The sequence below is a fragment of the Danio rerio genome, chromosome 2 (genome assembly GCF_052040795.2).
Source record: "Danio rerio strain M-AB ecotype USA chromosome 2, GRCz13ab, whole genome shotgun sequence".
NCBI classification, from domain to species: domain Eukaryota; kingdom Metazoa; phylum Chordata; class Actinopteri; order Cypriniformes; family Danionidae; genus Danio; species Danio rerio.
Window position 1 is genome coordinate 46,971,466 of NC_141022.1, and position 15,286 is coordinate 46,986,751.

At 35.6% G+C, this 15,286-nt stretch overlaps 2 protein-coding genes and 1 long non-coding RNA gene across 5 annotated transcripts in view; 2 read left to right on the forward strand and 1 right to left on the reverse strand.

Annotated features, from left to right (window-relative positions):
• LOC147846472 (uncharacterized) overlaps positions 1-15,286 on the forward strand; it is a 563,173-nt gene that overhangs the window by 48,694 nt on the left and 499,193 nt on the right. The gene's annotated exons all lie outside the window — the stretch shown is intronic.
• Positions 1-15,286, forward strand: part of nrp1b (neuropilin 1b) — a 63,635-nt gene that overhangs the window by 17,614 nt on the left and 30,735 nt on the right. For all 3 annotated transcript variants that reach the window (XR_015477618.1, NM_205674.1, XM_087239133.1), the window contains 4 exon segments: positions 1,318-1,499; positions 2,059-2,286; positions 2,546-2,713; positions 6,579-6,742. Coding sequence is in view for 2 of the 3 variants with exons in the window: in NM_205674.1 (NP_991237.1) it covers positions 1,318-1,499; positions 2,059-2,286; positions 2,546-2,713; positions 6,579-6,742 (742 nt within the window). In the remaining variant the exon portion in view is untranslated.
• LOC147846473 (uncharacterized) lies at positions 1,158-5,711 on the reverse strand. Its single transcript, XR_015478949.1, has 3 exons — positions 4,503-5,711; positions 4,314-4,457; positions 1,158-4,272 (listed from the first exon to the last, which is right to left on the reverse strand). It is a non-coding gene; the product is annotated as an uncharacterized LOC147846473 (long non-coding RNA).

The following is a 15,286-nucleotide window of genomic DNA, read 5'->3' on the forward strand; positions in this document are numbered from 1 at the left end:
AAATTGTGAGAAAATATAAGAACTATTAGAAAATAAGAATTATATAATAAGTGAACAATAATACCAATATATCAAAATAAAAATAAAAATGGAAATAATGATTATTAAAATATTAATTATTTTTAAAAAATCATTAGAAAACACCACTTAACCTATGGCTGTACTATTGTATATTATTCGTTTACATTACATTATTTTGAAATATTAATATATATAATAATACAATATATATATATATATATAAACTGTAAAAATTATATGATCAATTAGACATGACATGTTATTTTTAGTTCATAGCAACTTATTAAACTAAGTTAATCATGTTCTAAATTAATTTTAAGTTACACAAGCTGTTTAAGTCAGTTTAACATATAAGTTCAATGGACTCATAAGATTAATATGAGTTCAGCAATTTTTTTACAGTGTATACGAGCAATTCTGTGCAAATGTCAACCTTGCCATGAAAAAAATATATGTTTTACGGAATACGGAAACCATTTCTGGGTTTTTTGTGAAAGTAATGTCGAATGTAATATAATGTAATATATATATATATATATATATATATATATATATATATATATATATATATATATATATATATATATATATATATATATATATATATACACACACTGTGATTAGCAAATATAAGTACACCCCTTAAAAACCTATCTTTTAAATTCATATTTGTAATAGGAAGCTGTATTATTTGTTACATTAGATTAGTGAGTACTGAAGCCAAATCTGAATGCTCCAAAAAGTAGTACACCTAAATTTATGTCAAAACAAATATTAAATACAAATAAAAAAAAAGAAACAAAAATGAAGAGAAACAAAAAGAAAATAAGAATTTAGTTGAAAATTTGTAGGTTGTAATTTTATTTGCAATATTTAGCTTGAATTTTATTGTATTATATTTCAGTTTCTAAATATGTTTGGTGTCTAAAATATTATTTTAATGATTATATCTGCTCAATAAATCTGTTTTGTTTAAATTCACACCAAAATACATTGCCTATATTCACTAAGAAATGGATACAAATATTAATTTTCAAAATAGGGTGTTCTCAATTATACTGAGCACTGTATATATATTTTTAAATATATATTATGCATTAAAATGTGCATTTATATTTTTGTTATTTATAATTTTGCCTAGAGTGTGAGATTTATTTTAAGACTTTTAGAATGTAAAACAATAGGAGTATCCACATGCTGCTTATAATGTTGATCTATATTATGTTTCATATAACTGAACAGCAAATATAATCAGTCATCCCACTAAAGTGTTTGTGTATGTGTGTGTTTGTGTAGGTATGATTTTGTACAGGTGTTTGATGGTGCGGATGAGAACGCTCTCTCTCTTGGGAGGTTCTGCGGCAAAATCGCTCCGTCTCCGATTATCTCTAGTGGAAACTCTTTACTCATCAAATTCACCTCCGACTACGAAAGCGCAGGAGCCGGATTCAGCATCCGCTATGAGATACACCGTACAGGTATACACAAACACACACACTGTCAAAGATATCATAATGCACACACACACAAAGACAAACATATGGTCTTTAATTAAAATACTCATTCTCTGTTTTAATTCTCTTTTGTACAGTTGAAGTCAGAGTTATTAATCCTCCTGAATTATTAGGCGAGAAGATTAATTTCTAAACATGATAGTTTTAATAACTCATTTCTAATAACTGATTTATTTTATCTTTGTCATGATGACAGTAAATAATATTTGACTAGATATTTTTCAAGACACTTATACAGCTTAAAGTGATATTTTTTTAAGGCTTAACTAGGGTAACTAGGCAAGTTAGAGTAATTCTAACAATCAAAAGACAATCAAATAAACATATTGCTTAAGGGGGCTAATAATTTTGACCTTAAAATGGTTTAAAAAAATTAAGAACTGCTTTTATTTTAGCCGAAATCAAACAATAACCAGAAGAAAAAATATTATCAGACATACTGTAAAAATTTCCTTGCTCTGTTAAACATCATTTAGGAAATATTTTAAAAGTGTTGCCTCATGCTGCTTGTTATTTTGCGTAGGTACCGAATGTTCCAGAAACTTCACCGAACCGCACGGACTGATCGAAACCCCTGGCTTCCCGGATAAATATCCCAACAACCTGGAGTGCACCTTCATCATCTTCGCGCCCAAGATGGCGGAGATCATTTTGGACTTTCAGAGCTTTGACATGGAGCCGGACACAACGGCACCTGCGGGGGCCGTCTGCAGATTCGACTATCTGGAGATATGGGACGGATATCCTACAGGTACAGACGGAAAAGAAAACAGAGGAACAACAATGCTGACTTTTAGACTTCATGCTGAGTTCAGCAGGAAGTTTGAATAGTATTAGAGCCGGAGGAAAGGCTTTTCAGAAAACATCCACAGAGACACACACACACACACACACACAAAAGAAAACCCAATCATTACAGCTCTCAGGGATATTAGAATGGTTCTGCATGAAGAAAGGCTGAGTTTTTCATTGAGTTGTGAATTGCTCAAATTTCCGTCTCTTTCTTTCAGTGGGTCCTCATATTGGTCGATACTGTGGTTCCAGACATCCAGGTCGAGTGATTTCATACACTGGCATTCTCTCTCTCAGTATCCACACAGACAACGCCATCACCAAAGAGGGCTTTTCAGCCAATTACAGCATCCGAAGCAGCTCAGACCAACTTCAACCACACCAAGGTTAGTGTGAGACCTCATTTAAAGTTCCAGTGAAATTAGAATTAAAACATTTAGATGCTAGTTTCAGTCTGTAAGTTTTAAGGACGTCTGTTAGCTAGTGTGCTCCAAAACATTGACGAAATTAGCGTTTAGTAGATAAACCTGATATAAAGATGTAAAGCTTGTAGTTTGTCACTTCAGCCTAAATCAACCTTTTTTTTCACATGACTTCATCAAATCTTGACCAATCAAATGCTCTTTAGCATCTGACACGCCCCACCCCCTTCAAGATGATTTTCATTTGATGTGCTGAGCTCAACCACTCTCACTGGCAGAGCTGTGATAAAAAGCGAAACGCTATTGGCTGTTTTTAAAGAGGAGGAGCTACTCTGTGTCCCGTCCTCTCATCATTTTTCAGTTACGATTACGTCAAACATCAAATAAAAAGATGCACATTTCAAAGCACCCTTAAAAAGCTAATTTACATCACTTTTAAATCATTCACATTTCTGTTTTTCTCCGTTTTGTTAGTGTGAGCACATCTTTGGTGGAAGTGTTGTTTTTGCATCTTGATTTCAAAGAATGGACTTTTAAGGATACATTGTTGCAGAAAAACTATTGCCTGTAGCTTCTGATTGATGGGTATTTTATTTACAATTGCATTGTGGGACATTGATCTCTGTTCTGGCAACTTTTGATGTTGAAAATGCGACTGCAGTTTTGCAACGTGACTTTTATTGACATTTTATTAGACTGAAAACAATATATTGCACAAGAATTAACACATTTAGAAATGAATCCCTATACTGTCAAAAATGCTGGGTTCTGCATAATTACTTCATGTTGTCCCAACACAAATGTATTAAGTTAACTTAATAATTTTTACATATTAAAGTTAAAATTGAACATAAAACAATTAAACTGTCTTGAAAGACACAAAAGAACTGAGTTTCCTCAACTTATCCTAAATAACTAGTTTAAACAAGCAGCAAAAGTCCTTTTTTAAGTTTACAATGAAAGGAAAAGCTCTGTTTTTGTTTTGTCAAATCAAATCAAATCTCTTTTATTGTCATATCATCTGCAGTATGTGTGCTATGATGAGTGAAAAGCTTAGGTGCTGGCTGCAAAATACAGACGGTGCAATATACAACGACACTGCAAAATACAACATGCTCCCAAAAAACAAGACAAGATACAATTGGCAATGTTTACAGTAATACGTAGAAGACAATGAATAGGTGTGCATGTAGTCTGACTGTTGGTGGACAAATGTTGTAGGCAGTATGGTTTTAAGTACGGCTTGGTTAATCATATTTGTGTTTTATAATTAATATGACCTACCCAGACAATATGCGATACAACTACTAAGAATGTCAATTAAAGTCACTTTGTTAAACTTCATTCATTAATTTTCTTTTCAACTTAGTTCCTTTATTAATCTGCGGTCGCCACAACGGAATGAACCGCCAACTTATCCAGCACATGTTTTACGCAGCGGATACCCTTCCTGCTGCAACCCATCTCTGGGAAACATCCATACATACTCATTCACTACCGACAATTTAGCCTACCCAATTCGCCTGTACCTCATGTCTTTGGACTATGGGGGAAACCGGAGCACCCGGAGGAAACCCAAGCAAATGCAGGGAGAACATGCAAACTCCACACAGAAACGCCAACTGACCCAGCCGAGGCTCAAACCTACTGTACCATCGCGTCACTACTTTGTTAAACTTTTTAATATAAAAATGTTCAGGGACTACATCTTATTCAAATGAGAAAGCATAAAAGACTGTAATTTAGTGTTTACCATCCAAAATCATTTACCTAAGACTTAAAATTAAATGGACTTAAAATCAGATCATTTGTCTAACATTTTCTTAAATATTGATTTGTCCAGACCAAGATTTTTCATATTAGGCCCGTCATGTGGCCAGCCTGGTGAAAGATGTGGTTCCTTTTTTTTTCTTTTTTTTTCTTTACAAAAAGTGAACCTTTTTGCAGTTATTCACTTTATTTTCTATTTAATTATGAAATTTAAACACCGCATTAAGTGACATTTTATGCATTTTTTTTTGCTGAATTAGCTTGTCGGATGGTCATCATAACCAAACTTATCAATGCACTGAAAATATTTTCTAAAGATTTAGAATTAAAGAAATATGAAGAAAAAATACTTTTAAAAAAATACAAATTTATTTCATATATCATTGTGGGGGGGGAAGTAATCCGTTAAAGTTTAAATTAAAACTCTGGCCAATTGTGCTATTTATTATTTAAACACTGCATTTAATGACATTTTAAGCAATATATTTAGCTCAATTAGCCTGTTGGATGTTATCATAACCACTCCTTTTGATTTACCAAAGATATTTCCTAAAGATTTAGAATAAAAAAGTATGAAGAAAAAAATATATATTTTTAAAAATACAAATTTATTTCATATATCAATTTGGGAAAAATGAAATCTGTTAAGTTTTAAATTAAAAGCTGTAGCCGACTGTGACATTTATTAGGCAAATAACAAACTGAGAAGCACATTAAACTTTACTCAGTCAGAATTTGGCCATTTAAATACTGAACAATTAAAACATAATAATAGTAATAATAATGTAGAGCTTGATGATTTTTCTAGTCTCTCTTGTAAAAAAAAAGTGCATTTGAATACTCATTAACGACAACAATTGCCAAATTAGTATTAAAATTAACTTTAATTTGGCCAGATTTTGATGTTTCACACTTTTTTTTGGTAATTGTTTTTCTTTCAAGAATAAGGTCCAAGATTTAGAATAGAAGTTACTTGTAAAATGTTTTCTCTATTTTACAGTACGTAAAAGGTCTCTTGGTCTTAAAGCCTTTTATGGGTAATTTTCAAAATTGATGATGGCTTAACATTCAGAATAGGACAAATGAGCTCATGTATGAACAAATTCTGGAACTTTGTCATGGGGGGGGCTGCTTATAATTTTCTTCATTTTTACAAGGTTTTTTTGTTATTTTTTAGAGCAATAAATTAATTAAAAAGAAAATAAATTTAATTCAATATTATAATATCTGTGGGAAATGTAGTTGCAATTATTTGTTTAGGTACAGTTCAATTGTAATATTTGCATGGCATTTTTTAGCATTAAAATTTTTAGTGTATGATAAAAATATATTAAATAGCATTCATTTTCAAGATCAAGCAACATGCAACGATCGTATTTATTTATTTGACGTTGTTTTTATGCTTGTCTTTGGTGAATGCAATGATGGGAATGACAAGAGAGCTGCTGATATTTCTCTCACTTTCAGCTGGCTCAGTCTGGGGCTTTTATTAAAGCCATCTATCAAGTTTTCCGAGAGTCACACACTAACCGAGACTGTTAGCAATAATGTGGCAATAATGCGCTTGATGGCACTGAAGTAACACCCATGCTCCTCTGAGACCTGATCCCGGCTCAGATTCACTTCAGAAAACTGTGCATGTGTGTGCTTTCAGTTCGGAGTAATAAAGTGCAGTGAGGCTGTCCGTTTATAATTCATCTTCATCCCGGCTCCCGCACGGGGCCACACGGGGTCACACGGGTCACCACATCTGTGGCCAAACATGAAAGACTAATATTAACTTCCTATGGTGAGGAGAGAGCGTATCCGACTCTCTTTCGCTTTCAAACTCAAAAAAACATGCTAACAAAATGATATTTACTCAACCTAGACCTTCCGACAGTATCAGATATAAAACAACGCTTGATTTATGGCCATGTCAGATAGTGAGGAATGTTTCGATTGGCTTTAAAAGTGACTTCAGGTTTTATGATAGTGCCATTCGTGCTGTTTATCACTTCTAAAACATGACAGCAGCAATAATGTGTGTGTGTGTGTGCGTGTGTGTTTGTGTGTGTAGATGAGTGTATGTATCCTTTAGGAATGGAAAGTGGTGAGATCACAGAAGACAGGATAGCTGCATCGTCGCAGTATAATCCCAGCTGGTCTCGACTGCGCTCCAGACTGAATTACCTTGAAAATGGCTGGACGCCGTCAGAGGATTCTTCTCGGGAGTGGATACAGGTACAAACAAACACACACACATACAGTTGAAGTCAGAACTATTAGCCCTCCTGATTTATTAGCGTATGACGAGATCTCACGAGATTAAATCGCGACGAGATTTCTTGTCGGGTGAAAATTTGTCTCATGAGTTGGGATCAAGGTTATTATAGTTAACGAAAACTAGAATTGCAAAAAGATTTTCGTTAACTAAAATAAAATTAAAAGCGAGAAGTTTTTTTTTAAACTAGAACTAACTGAAACTGAATTGTGTACATACAAAACCAATTGAAACTAACTAACATTACAGCAAAAATGTCCTTGGTTTTCGTCTTTGTAAATGTATTTATTATACTGTAAGTACATCTATTTACAGTACTTCACGCTGCCGGTGTTTGACCCATACGGCACCTCAGGGTCTGTTATCCCGCTGCCATTCGCCAGATCAAGCCGGTCCAGTCATCCTCGCTGTTGCTCCCGCGACAAAAACAATGGCTGGATGACACCAGCATGTTGACAACATTAAATACAACCTGAGCAGACACTTAAAAGTATTCATTCAACACATTTGAGCCAAATAATAGGTTTTATTTCTGTATTTGTATATTTCGCGAATGAATTGTCTTTTTAACCAGACTTTCTAAGTGAACCGATTGAACTAATTCACCAAAACGAACTGAATCACTTGAAATGATTCATGTCTCCAGTAACATTAAGCCCTTATCCAAAAACTTCTTGCTTATTAACATGCCTCATAACGCCCTCTGACTCGAAATAAACCAATATATATTATTTTATATATTTAGTTATTCAGTTATTAGAACAGTAAACACAGATAACAGATTTGACAAGGGCTGAACCGATAATGCAGATTCAGTGAACCGCACACAAACAGTACAGTACATGGCAGCCTGCTGTGATTGAACTAAACTTGAACTTGAGGGCTTAAATGAGAGGATCTGGCGAAATGTAAGTTTATTACACAACAGAAAGTCGTAATGGAATTTAAATGAATGAATCATGCTTCAGTTGGGTTGTAAAACTTAACTGTAAGAAACTTTTCAGATCGTGATGATTTAAGTGACTGAAATTATGATTGCTAACTACAAATATTTAAAATGTTGAGTCCAAACATGGGAGGATTGTCACAAAAGATCTGGTTCGTGTTCAAGAACTGAACTTCCCATCACTACTGTGTATCTAACCTCAGAAGCAGCCTTGCACACATATTTTACTTAAGGCTGCTGTCTTGTGGGCTGTTGTATTTGAGTTTGAGGATGGGTAGATGGTAGTGGTAGATGTGTACTTGTGTAAAAAAAAAAATGTAGTCTATCTTTGGTTGAGTTTTTATTATACAATATTTATTCTGATGATTTCGAATCTTGCACCTAACTAATATCCTTGTTTACAAAAAAATTATAAATAAAACTAAAACTGAAACTAATAAGAACTAAACTAAAACTAAGCAATTTCCAAATATAGAAACTAATAAAAACTAGTAAATCTACCGATAAAAACATATTAATACTAACTGAATTTGAAAATCAAAAGTCATAATGAAATAAAAACTAAAACTATTGCATGACATGGAAATTAACCTTGAAGCTTGGAGGCATGATTACATTTGAACTGCAAATCAAGTGCTTTGCACACATCTGCCGCGTCCTACAAAGGCTACAACTGCAGCCACACACGTTATGGTTCATAATGATAGAATAGCTCTTCAGATATGCTCAAAGTAATAAAAGATGGAATAAGACATGTGGCATATTCCTATTTAAGTTGCATTATTATGCAGTACAGACATGTAAAGACCGTAATCAAACATTACCATTTTACGACAGGATAACACCCCATTCACACAGGGAATCAGCGTCAACACTTTCCATTTACTTTGAATGGGTGGCGTCAGGCATTGCCAAACTGCATTGTGGAACCGTCAGCACCACTTCAGTGTCGTTGCTCGCTGCAGAAATTTGCAACTTTTCAAGTGTCAGCCAATCAGATCACTTCATGCAAATACCCTAGCTCAGACAGTAGCCGATTACGGACTTATTTCATTGGCTGACGCTGCTATGACAATCACGTCAGCCCCAACTTCAGACACACTCAAGCCCGTGTGAATGCACGGTAAGCCTTATACTCACAGCTGTTTGACACTATTCTCTGCTTTTTCTGACTTTTTTGCTCTATTTTTCGGATTTTATTCTAGCTGAAATAAAACAAGACTTTCTCCAGAAGATATTTCTTCAAAAATAATATAGGAAATACTATGAAAAAAATCTTGCTCTGTTGAACATCATTTGGAAAAATATTTGAAAAAGAAAAATCACATGAGGGCGAATAATTTTGACTTCAACTGTACATGTGCGAACATTCACTTAGCAATGTTAATGGGATTTGCAAAGACTTTAAGTTTTTAAACAACTAAATATGTGAGGAATAACTGATGACAGACCTTGAGTGTGCCTTATTTTCCAATAATTTAATCAAACAAAGTCAGTTATTCTAATTATACTATAGTTACCACACGTAAAGGCTCTTTTCAGATGTTGTATTTTAATACGTTTGTCAGGTTTTTGTCCTCAAACAGAAACCGTGTGCAATACTGTTTTCTTACACACCTCTTCTAAAGTCTTTTGTTTTGAATTTTGACAGCTTGAAAGCATTTGACTTAATCTCTGTCATCTAAGGGTCTGGGACAACAGAAGTGAGGATCCGCTTGGAGTTATTAAGAACAGTAGTCAGGCAGGCAATGGTCAAACAGGTAGCAAACAAGAACATAAAGGTCATCCAAGATTATTGTCAAAAACAGGCAAAAGGTCAGTAAAGGCAGCAAACAATCAATACAAACAGTAAAACAAGGCAAAGGTCAAAACACAGCAAGACAAGGCAAGGAAAACACTTATGTGATGACCTCCAACAGAAACAAGACTCAGTCCTGTGTGTGGAAATGAGAGGTGTCTTTATAATTCAGGTGATGAGTCAATGATGAGCTTTAGCTGTGTGTCTATGTGTGTGAATGTCATCAGAGAAAACCGGAACAGGTGTGTGTGAGGTACATGACAGGATTTGTAGTCCATTTGGTGGCAGATTTGTAGTTCTCCAGAAATCCGCAGTAGTTAGATCACTGGTAACTATCTAACAATCTCCTTCATGCTCTCTTTCACTGACCCTAGAAGCAGCCTGATGCTAGATGGCGGAGGTCCCATCTTTATTATTGCAACTACTATTATATTACAATTAGCTTCTTCAAAATATATCATGATTCGACTGGCTACTGTTTGCACAGTATTGTCTACTGTGTAGAGCGGCACGGTAGCTCAGTGGTTAGCAAAGTCGCCTCACAGCAAGAATGTCACTGATTTGAGTCCCAACTGGGTCAGTTGGCATTTCTGTGTGGAGTTTATATGTTCTACCTGTGTTCGTGTGGGTTTCTTCCAGGTGCTCCGGTTTCTCCCAGTCACGCGCTGTAGGTGAATTGGATTAACTAAATTGGCCTTATAGTGTATGAGTGTACGTGTGTGAATGTGACAGTGTATGGTGTTTCCCAGTACTGGGAAGTTGCTTGAAGGGCATCCGTTGTGTAAAACATATGCCAGAATAGTTGGCAGTTCATTCCGCTGTGGCAACCCCTGATAAATAAGGGACTGAGCCGAAGGAAAATGTGTACTCAAAAACCTTTGCTTTTACATCCTTTTACATGTTTTGATGTAACATCCAGCCTGCGGACATTTATGTGATAGATCTGCTTTAGAGCTTTAGCTGGACGCGCTCTGACACGCACAAAGGGAAGGGGTTTTCCTGCCTCTTTGTTTCTACAGTGAATGTGATTGACATGTTGTCATTCTCACAGCAGTAAACGCAGGAAGGGTTTCCTCTCTGAATGAGGACATTTATGGAGCAACAGTAGACGGCGCTTGCTCTGACAGTAGGCCAGCGTTTCGGACTCTGCCAGAAAAACAGACACACATCTGGACAACACATTTCATTCTGACACAGACAGACGCGGAGAGAAAGGGGTCAGTCCTCCGCTTCTGAACAAGACGATCAAGCACAGATTTCATTTTTAGAAGCAGGAGCGAGTTCGTGAGAACTGAACTAGTATTAAAAGGTCACTGCTTTGCTTTTAGTTTGAGTGTAGTAATTTATGGATGGAGGTATTTGTGCCATGTTTAAGATTGTAAATAAATTGACAGAAAGATTTGGCGTATATACAGTTATGCAGAATTTAGTCTGATTGTGTTTTCCATCTATTGAAGCAAATCCATGCGGTTTCATCAGTAATGCTAGAAATTTCACCCAAAAATGATAATTGTCCTCACTTTCATAGAAAGACATACGCTTGTGATTTTGTCAAGTAGGATGTGATCCTGGATTAACATCTATGTTGATCCTTGAACATCATTCCTGCTTATGAATGTAATCCAAACCTAATCCCTACCCCTAAATCTAACCCTAATGGGAAATTATTCCCAAAATGCAAGTGGTCTAATAGTTGGATAACAACATGTAGTAGCTCATAACCTTAACTGTAAGCCTAAACTTAACATAACATAGTAAACTTGTCCCTAAAATCTGACTGGCTGATTGGAATGTTGTTCCTGGATCGTGGGTGTTTTCTCATTTATTTACTGTGAATATATACTGTACTTATATATATATATATATATATATATATATATATATATATATATATATATATATATATATATGTATGTATGTATGTATGTATGTATGTAGGTAGGTAGGTAGGTAGGTAGGTAGGTAGGTAGGTAGGTAGATAGATAGATAGATCTGTCTTGGATATGTAAATTACAGCACAGTACACTATTAAAATATAGTAACTGTAATTGCAAGTATTCATTTTATTGAATTTTTGAAATTGCACAGACCCCAAGTTACCGTGCTTAATTTGTAAATGAATAATTTCCGGAACAAAACCAGGAAATAAAAGTTACTGTAACTGATGTATGCCACACATTTCTAAATGTTTTTGTGCAATATTACGTTATGGGGCAACCATGGATAACAAAAAACACACAAACATGTAGCTACAAACATAAAGCGTATGAAGCATCACTATTCAGTTGACTAACTCCACTGACATTCAGTTCACTTCACTATTATGTGCCAAGCGAAAATGACTCAGTCTGTCTTTAAGAAGAGTCCACAGTTACCTCACTGTCTGTTTTCCAACTGACAGTGACAATAATATCTGGATGCAGCAATGGAGTGAGTGACGTCACTGTGACAGGTAGGGTTGGGGGTGAGGTTAGGTAAGCGCATTAAAAAGCATTGATGCAGCTCAGATCTGCACCAGGTCTGCATCCAGACCCCTCTCGACAGTGAGATCACTTTGCTTCTGTCTTCCGCTCTCGTGTCTTGGGGCGCAGTTTAATCTGCTCAAGATTTCCTTTGATCAGGCTCATTATCAGATTTACTCGTGGTTTTAAAATATATATACAGTTGAAGTCAGAATTATTAGCCCCCCTGTTTATTTTTTCCCTAATTTTTGTTTAACAGAGAGCAGATTTTTTTCAACATATTTCTAAACATAACAGTTTTAACAACTCATTTCTAATAACTGATTTATTTGATCTTTTTCATGATGACAGTAAATAATATTTGACTAGATATTTTTCAAGACACTTCTATACAGCTTAAAGTGACATTTAAAGGCTTAATTAGGTTAACTAGGTTAGGGTTATTAGGCAAGTTATAGTATAATGATGGTTTGTTCTGTGGACTATACGAAAAAAATATATAGCTTAAAGGGGCTAATCATTTTGACCTTAAAATGGCATTTAGAAAATTAAAAACTGTTTTTATTCTAGCAGAAATAAACAAACAAGACTTTCTCCAGAAACAAAAATATTATCAGACATACTGTGAAAATGTCCTTGTTCTGTTCTGTCATTTGGGAAATATAAAAAATAAAAAAGATTTAAAGGAGGGGCTAATGATTCTGACTTCAACTGTATATGTTTGACTGCCTCTTGGCATTTTGAAAATGCAAATATTATTTAGATATGCCACTATGTCATTATTTGTTTTCCTGCTGCTTATTGCACGTGAAACAATAATCACCAATCAATAGGAGTGATTGTAAACGTATAAAAGCTGATTGCTTGCAAGGGACTACCTTTTTTTGTGTGAGTGCACACAATCCACACAGCTTTGTTTGCTCTTTTTCAGTCTCTCTCTCTCTCTCTCTCTCTCTCTCTCTCTTTCTCTCTCTCTCTGTCTCTCTCTCTCTCTCTCTCTCTCTCTCTCTCTCCCTAAAACACGCACATGCAGGTATTCACCACACAAAAGTTAATGCCGGATCAATTCAAATAAATGCCAGAACGTAAAACATGATTCCCGCAACAGGATCTGGATCCGGCTCAAATTAAGCACTGATTCAATACTGCATACATAAATATAGCACATATAATTCATTTCTAATACATTTATGTTCTTTTCTAAGCTTAAATAGATAGTTCACACAAAAAATGATAATTAACTTTCCCTTTACTTCTTTCAAACTTTTTTGACCTAATTTTTTCTGTTAAAACACAAAAGAAGATATTTTGGAAAATGCTGAAAACCTGTAGCTTCCATAGTAATTTACCCTACACTGGAAAGTCAGTGATTATGGGCTTCCAGCATTGTTTAACAAAAGAAAGAAACTCACAAAGGTTTGGAACCAATTGAGAGTGAGATCATTTTTATTTATGGGTGAACTGTCCCTTTAAAGCCACTGGTCCCCATAATACATGCATACGTTTTATTTAAAAAGAAATAAATCTAACCTGGGCATTATATTCATCTGTCATTTTGGAATCACATGAGGGTGAGCAGACCATGGCAGGATTAATATGTCGCCGTAAACTATACTTTTAACCTCAGCACAAGGCCGCGTGTCAAACGAATACTGAATTTCTGTAGAAATCATCACCGTGTTGGTGACAAGCGCAGCGGATGTGTGAAATGAAGCAAGACTGCCATGCCAAGGGTCTCTGCAAGCAACGTCAAAGCTTCTTTCTTTTCTTTTTTTCACAACGACGGCTGCTCCATTTTCTCTCTTAGATGGCCTCTTTCTTTCAACTCTCAAACCATCTGTCTTGCCTGTCCAAAACCCTTCATATTCCTGCCTTTGAACAAGTGATCCTTGTCCCGGGGCACTTTTGAATCAAACCGTGTCTTGTCTTTTTGGCCTCAGCCTGGAAACCATCCCAAGAAAGCAAAACGGCATGAGGGTCAGTAGAGTAGCGTCTTCCTCTTTCCTTATTCCTCTTCCCTTTCCTGCTCAAATTCTTCATTTTTTCATCTCTTTCACACACACACACACATATACAAACACCCACCGATATCCTGTTTTCAACAGAAAGTGTCCGTGTTTGTCTGCATATTTTGGCATTTGAGGGGGTCTGCTTCTGTCCTGCCATTGTTCCCTTGTTAAAGGTCTCAACACTTGTTGAGCTTGTTAGCGATGGCTGGCACCCCAACTGCTTTCTGATACGGCATAATATTGAAAAGCAATTAGCCTCATAATACCTTCCTGTGCGGAGGGAGAAAAAAGAAAGGATGGCAGCAGCAATGAGCTTTTGGTGCATCTGCTCACTCAGACTTGGGTGGAAACCAGTGGGAGAGAGATGTGAACTTTTGTGCCAGGAACGCTTGTATTGAGCCAATCGCGCTCTCAATAGGCTATTTATGCACATGTCTGTTGCGTCAGTTGAGTTTAATTTATCTCAAGAGTCACGCAAGCACTCGACAGTAAGAGAGAGAGACAGAGACAATCACTGACATGTTAGATTTAATGCAGGAATTGCTCCACAGCAGCATGATTTGTCATCCTGACCCCGGAGTGTGTCGAAATCTCTGGATGGGTGACCGTGGGTTTTTTTGTGCTCATTATTACTGTAAGGGTTTTGTAGGTCACTAGATCCTGAGAACAGGCTTCTTGTAATTGTTGAGGATGGAAGTGGATAGATAGTAGATTCTCGGAAACTGAAGAGCACAATACTGAGACTGTGATAGATGTTTCTGGATATACTTTGTATTTGAGACAGTGTTTCAGTGCCAGTACAGATTTAAGTATTGTCTTTAATACTCTAGAAAATTGGTTTAAAAAAGATCACTTTGGTCATTTGGTGGATCGTGGATGCTGGGTTATTCGTTTTATGATTTTCCTGTCAAGTTAATTGTATTTGTACTAAAGTCAAAATTAATAATGTAGTAATATATAAAGTTGATATATTTATTAAACATTTCCGAAAATGTACACTATGTTTAATTATAGAGTGAATTACCTTGTATATGATATATAAATATATTATTTATGTTTATAATAACATTACAGTACAATAATACTGTAACCACGGGGAGTGACACATACAACTGAGGTAGGATCCAAAATGCAGGTTTATTCGTAGTCAGGCAAGCTATGGTCAATACGGGTGCAAACAGGTTTGTGAGGACAATCCAGAATCGTAGTCGATGTAATATGCAATAGGTTGTACGGCAGGCGGCAGACTAAGACAGGAAAGCTAACAAGGCTAAGGTCGGTAAACAGGA